At 39.6% G+C, this 6,951-nt stretch overlaps 1 protein-coding gene across 1 annotated transcript; it reads left to right on the top strand.

The window, feature by feature from the left end:
• Positions 1–2,067: 2,067 nt before the first annotated feature.
• On the top strand, positions 2,068–3,635 carry folr (folate receptor). Its single transcript, XM_070905428.1, has 4 exons — positions 2,068–2,196; positions 2,359–2,547; positions 2,941–3,076; positions 3,364–3,635. Exons 1-4 carry the CDS (start codon positions 2,068–2,070, stop codon positions 3,633–3,635), a joined length of 726 nt encoding a protein of 241 aa, XP_070761529.1.
• Positions 3,636–6,951: the final 3,316 nt, after the last annotated feature.

Raw genomic sequence — 6,951 nt, forward strand, 5'->3', positions numbered from 1 at the left:
GTGTTGTGCTGTGCCCATAAAATTGCATGGCATCACAATATTCAATTGAATCAGGAGCCAACACTGATGCAGCAGTTCAACATATCTTAACTGCCACCTTTTTACTCTCATTGCCTTCCCAGGTCACTCTGCCATTTCACACCAGATGTCCTGTGTGTGTGTGTGTGTGTGTGTGTGTGTGTGTGTGTGTGTGTGTGTGTGTGAGAGAGAGAGAGAGAGAGAGAGAGAGCAGGGTAGACCTTGAGATAAGACTAACCTTCCTCACAGTAAGACGTAATAAAACAGATTATCACAAACGCACTACCTCTTTCTCGTTATTTCTCTCTATCTCTCTAACACTCACACACACACTCTCTCTCTCTCACACACACACACACACACACACTGCAGACTTTGGACTTTGGAGTACAGCAAGTTTTCCCATTTTACCTGCATAAGGGGCAACCTTATTTTCAGTCACACTCCACTCATACTCATACTCATACACACACTCACACACACACACGCACACACACACACACACACACACAGACGTGTGCACAGATGTGTGTTTTCTAAGTCTTGTTTGGTCTTGAGAAGTGTGTAAGAGGTGACTGGAGATACTGATTTGTAGGATCATCTCTTCAGGAAAGAATCATCACAGAATCTAACAAGGTAAAGTGAGTCTGTTCATTATTGCTTGTAGAAAATCTTCTCAATGGTCTTTAAATGAGTTGCCACATTTATTATTTCCCCTAAATCAAGTATTTAGTTTATTTATATCAAGTATTTAGTATTTATTTTGTTAGTTTGAGTTTCTTTTAAAATAAGTAAACTATGACTGTTTCTTTCACAGTGTCTTTGTTGTTTGTAGTGTTTTTTTAGGTTTCATTCAGGAGCACTGGTATATGTTTATTTGCAACAGTTTTCATTTATGTAACTGCAGACCAGTTACATAAATGAGAAATAAAACTGAATGAAGAACTTCTAGAGAGAGGAAGCAAATACATTTACTGTAAAGTGAAAACCATCATTTATCTTATTCTAATAAAGTTGTTTAAATTTTACATACAGTTTACAGAGTAATGCTTTTGTTTGTATTATGTCAGAACCTGAGAACCTAAGAGATGTTCCAGTGGGCCAATGCCCATCAGATAAGTCATAGTGAGTTAACCTTATTACCCCCAACACTAGCCAAAGTTGAGTTGAGTTGGCCCTAAATAGGTTTTGTTTGTTTTCCATCATATAAAGTTCTGGACGTACTTGAAAATGAAAACATATATTAAAATATTGTAGAATTCTTAAAAAGACACAATCTTCCTTTTAAATGGAAACGGAAAATGTTGCACATGTTTGCGACTCTTCTGTCAAGTTTGTCACATTTTTGTGTGAAGACTGTCAAGTCATCAGTTTGAGTTGGTCTTTATGTCTGCCAGATTTTCTGCTAAGTTTTTGAGGTGTTGTACTTCAGATTTTGAATTTCATAAAGAATGAAGGACTATCCAACTTGCCATAACCTTCACGGAACCACATGCCCCTAAAGCATGCATTCTGGATGAGACTGCCATTAACTTAGAACAAATAACCCCAAAGCATGATAGCTTGACAGTGGATTTGTTTCAAATTGCAAATGCAGAACACAAGCACTCTGACCTTTGTGTGTGACCCTGTTTTATTCATTCCTACTCATTATTCCTATACAGAACTTTCCATCCCTCAATGATACACTTTCTACCAGCTTCTGCTTATAGATTTGATAAAACATTTCTCTCAAGGCTTGGGTTGTTTTTTTCACAGAAGCCCTGTAAGTATGGGAGTGATTGGGAAAAAACACAGAGAGCATAGATGATCCTAAGAAACTTGTTTTTAAGCAGGTGTGTAAAGTTGGTTGAAAGGTGAGGCCAAAAAAGAGGTCTTTAAGCTGTTGAAAAGTTAATTTTAAAATTTTTCTTAGATGTGATTAAGTAGTCTTTCTTATATGTAAAAAATATATATAAAAACTGCTCAAAAATGCTGAAATGTTTTTTCTTGATAATCTTATTAAGAACGTCACACTGATGTTTGTTAATGCCTCCCTGCTGCAGAGCCATGTTGGTTGTCCTGGCCTTGCTACTAGCCCTCTCCAGTGGCGCTCTGTCTCTGGACAAACTGAACATGTGTATGGATGCCAAACACCACAAAGTAGAGCCTGGCCCTGAGGGACAACTTTACCTCCAGGTGATGAATACAGATGTCCCCAGACATCAAAGATAAAACAAATGAAATGATGGGATGCTGGGAGATTTGAATGGCTGATCAAAATGTTCTGATCATGTTGCCACAGCCAATCCAGACAAAGAGCAGCATAATGTGACCCCTCTCTCCACTTCCTCTTCCCAGTGTGCTCCGTGGCGTGACAATGCATGTTGTACGGCCAACACCAGCACAGAGGCCCACGACGATAACTCCTACCTGTACAACTTCAACTTGAATCACTGTGGTGCCATGAGCTCCCAGTGCAAGAGACATTTCATCCAGGACACTTGCTTCTATGAGTGCTCGCCACACTTGGGGCCCTGGATACAAAAAGTATGTATTGTGCATTTGTGCTCTCTCTTGTATGTGTGTACTTGCAACACTAGATGGCAGCATAAGAGGTTGAAAGGACTGAAAGGGCTTGTCAGGATAGTTAAATCTACATATACAGCATGTTGCCATTACTCTTTGTCATTACAGTAATAAAAAGATAATCAGCTCATTACATTTGATACTTCGTAATGTGCTCCAGTTTAATTTGCAGAGACCTTTATAACTCTCCTGTCAGATCATAGCATTGCAACTGCAAGGCCAAGGAGTTTAATTCTAGATATATATCACTTGTGTTCTGAAATTATGGAACATACAAACTAGTCAGTTGTGTGTGTGTGTGTGTGTGTGTGTGTGTATGTATGTATGTGTGTGTGTGTGTGTGTGTGTGTGTAGGTGGATCAGTCGTGGCGTAAGGAGCGTATCTTGGATGTGCCTCTGTGTCAAGAGGACTGCCACAATTGGTGGGAAGACTGCAAAAATGATTACACCTGCAAGACTAATTGGCACAAGGGATGGGACTGGAACTCAGGTAAGTACAAAAACACACGCACACACAGACCAGTGGATACACTCAGACAAATTTACACATTTAGACACTTGCCTTACACAAAAAACAAACACTTATGACTATGTGCACACAGTACCATGCACTCGTTCACTCATAAACACATACAGAGATCTTCCATCACACAGTTTTTACTGGTTGCCAGTCGACATGAATATAAATCATCCAGTTATACTTGAGAAATAGTTGTGGCTGTGATTTGGACTCTTTCTAACCTCCTGCTTGGTCCTTACCCTCTCCCTCCCCTACAGGTGTTAACAAATGCCCTGAAGGCAGCAAGTGCAGAAAGTGGACCGAAGTTTACCCCACACCCCAGTCCATGTGTGAACAAATCTGGTCCAACTCCTACCTTTATACCACCCACTCCAAAACCTCAGGCCGCTGCATGCAGCTCTGGTTCACTGGGACAAACCCGAACAAGAAGGTAGCTGAGTACTACCTTAACAACGCACAGCAACACCAAAGCTTTGCCTTTACGACGCTGCTTTTCCTGTCTTTCGCATCTTTCTCTGCAATGATGTAGTAAGATGACATCCTTGGACCTGTCCTGTATCACCTTGGAGGTACTAATAAAACAGATTTCAAATGCTCTCCTGTCTCTGATGCTTTCTTGTCATCGAGCCTCAAAATTCATAGTAAGACCACCCCTAGTATTTTATCTTGGGGGTTTTTATGTCCATGTCTTCCAGTACAGTCATCTGCATTTGTGAGTATTTGTAACTTTAAATTTAGTGCAGTGTCTTTAAGACCTCAATATTGAATTTTTCCTTTACATCATTTGGCTGCAACCCCAGAAATGTTGCACTCAAAAATATGTGCAGCTGACAATGCAATTTTTCTAAATGTCCTGTTTCTTTTACATACAGTTCCACATCTCAGACATTATTAACAGTTTTTAGACTGGCATACCTCCAGTGCCTTTCAAAAGCATGTATGTGAAGCCCCCACTTGTAAGTAGAAGATAGTTGGAGTATACGTCTGCCAGGGTTATATAATTCTCTAGATTTGATACTTTACTGAAATAAATGTTTAAAATGTTTTAATCTGCATCTGTATCCAGATCTGCCTCAGAATACACATAATGATAGACAGAAATCACCAGTGCACCTGATGCATATCACAACATGGTTGGCTAATAATTTACCAGTCCATATCCTCTTCCGGTTTATTTTCTCTGTGTTTTGCAGTTCCTGCTGCTTTTCTTTATTTCCTTCTTAGTTTATTCTTCTCCTTATAATTTGTCCATGAAGCTGTGATCATTTGCTACATGGACATTGCAAAATGTCTGCACAGTGTGAATAAATGCAATGAGGTTCAACCTGAAGAAATCCTTAACAGTGATGGATTGTCAACACTCCTTTTTGGAAACATGCAGTATATTGATTTGTCCATGAGGATAAAAACAAGATATTAAAAAATAAATAAATACAGCATATACACAAAAACAAGATTGTAGTTTCAACACCAAAATGTAGAAACAGTCAAAACAAAGGCAGCACAGAAGTTTTGTGTCTAGGAAAGTATAGTGAATTCTGAAATCTGTGTGGATGAAGAGTATAAAACCAAAATAAGCTGTGCATCTGGACAAGGCATGAAGAGACATGCCACATACTATATCACTGCACAGCTCTGGGATTACATTACATTACGTGCAAACTATGGATCAGTTTAATATCCCTCTTCATTACCTCTACCACCAGTGAGGAAACAGTAAAACTGACCCAGGATCTGCACTGAGGGAAAATGTTTCTCTGTACACCATCACATGACCACTCTGGGCCAGCTAGTGGTTAGTGGGCTCCACTGCTTGGTAATTATGGAGTTCCAGTCCCCTGTGTGTTTGTGTGTGTGTGTGTGTGTGTGTGTGTGTGTGAGTGAGTGTGTGTGACAAAGAGAGGGAGGGTGTGTTAATGCTTGCCTTACTCCCCCTATGTTTAAGTGTGTTTTTGTGTGCGTGACTGTAAGGGACATGAATTTACGTGTGTGTGTGTGTGTGTGTGTGTGTGTGTGTGTGTGTCAATGCCACGTCTGAATGTCTTCTATCAGGTCTTTGAACAAGTCTTTACCTTGGCTGTCCTGAGATATATATTTATCAACTTTTGTGCACTCTGGACTTTAATAATCAAGGAGATGAGATAATTAATCTAGTAATGTTAAAAATACATAACTGATGCAGTCAGCAGTAAATGTGGCTTTACCATCTGACAGGGATCACACGTGTCAACGTGCTGCTGCATTTCTGAGGCTGATAATAACCGCCTTCCTTACAACTGCATAATTTAGCATTGCAAGTTCAGCTGTGAACCCCAGACCAGTCTTTCCTGTCTCATTTCACTGCATGAACTGTATGCATAAAGCTCCCATACAAAGAGAGTGGTGGCCTTGCATGGGACTATCCCATTGCAGAAGTGGGGGCACATTTGAGCAGAACAATGTTCCAATATCTTCTGTGATCAAAACATCTAAAATAATACTTGGGTTTAAATAACAGAAGATGTTTCAACAACCACCATCACTTTGTCATAATCCCCTCAATTTACACAATGCAGTTAACATCACTTTAAATATATTTTCCCACTTACCTCTAACTGTCTTCAGACATCTAAAGATGCTGACTGCAAGTGTTACTCATAAGAAGTGTCATTTACATGCTAAATTATCAGCACAGTTATGTTGAGCGTTGTATGACTTGGTTATGCAAAAATATGTGCATTTGCCAAATTAACATTATATAGGTTTATAGCTATCTTGGATGTAGATGTTAGCTGATGTGAGATATCCATGCAAGTTTGCTTTTCAGATACTTTAATAATACTTAGCGTATACAGAATATTTTTGGGTGTCAGATATCATAGAAACAAACTTGGATTTGGATATGAACAATATTTACAAGTCAGAAACTGCTGCAGAAAGAAAGAATGTAACTTCCATATGACATAACGTGCTAAAAGTTATGCTAACATGCTGATTTTATTGCTAAGAATACTGTAACTATAGCCGAGTCCACCTGAAAGGGACTGCTGACAGAGTAAAGCTAGACTAATGAAAGTTGAGCTAAGTTTAACGATGTAAAGTCTGAGTCTGAGTCTGAAAAGCTGATTCTCATGTCCATACAGTGCAGTGTGGCCTCAGTACAGTGGCCTAATGCAACCCTATCATGGCCACTGTATTGGGGAAACAGGTTGTGTAAAAGTAACAATATGGTCTGTTTTGTGGCCTCACTCTCAGGTCCAACTTTACAAAATCCATCCAACAATTTGTTTTTTGAGTTTCTAATGAGCATCACAGCCTCACCAGCATGGCCACAGACTTTAACTCTCGTTTCACTGTAAGCAGACAGTTATGGCAAAAGTGTGAAAAAATGTGTTATTTTTAAGATGAAGTAGTTTTATTATGATGTGACATCTTGCAGTGCACTTTTACGATCCCTGCATGCAGACATATTGTTTAGCCACATACTTTTACAGTCTTTTACAGTCAACTCACACACACAGACACAACGGCATACACAGTGTGATGCCACAGCCAGGAATAGCATTGGGATGGCTGCTGTCCCTGTGGCTATTAATACTCTACTTTTCTGAGGTCATTGGCCACATACACCATCCTACCCAACTCTCACCCTCTCTCCCTCACTTTAACTCTACCTCTCTCGTGCTTTGTGTGTGTATGTGTGTTTATCCACACCACATTTTAGGAGTCAGACTTTTTGTGGGCAAGTAGTGAAAAAAAATAAAATGGCTAAAGTCAGGATAATGTGCTACAATCTCTAAATGTTGGGTTGGCTGTTTCCTGTGTTTTGCCAGTCTGGCCCATAGGTGGACAGTTATACCTTGTGG

The sequence above is a fragment of the Enoplosus armatus genome, chromosome 5 (assembly GCF_043641665.1).
Source record: "Enoplosus armatus isolate fEnoArm2 chromosome 5, fEnoArm2.hap1, whole genome shotgun sequence".
Classification (NCBI taxonomy): domain Eukaryota; kingdom Metazoa; phylum Chordata; class Actinopteri; order Centrarchiformes; family Enoplosidae; genus Enoplosus; species Enoplosus armatus.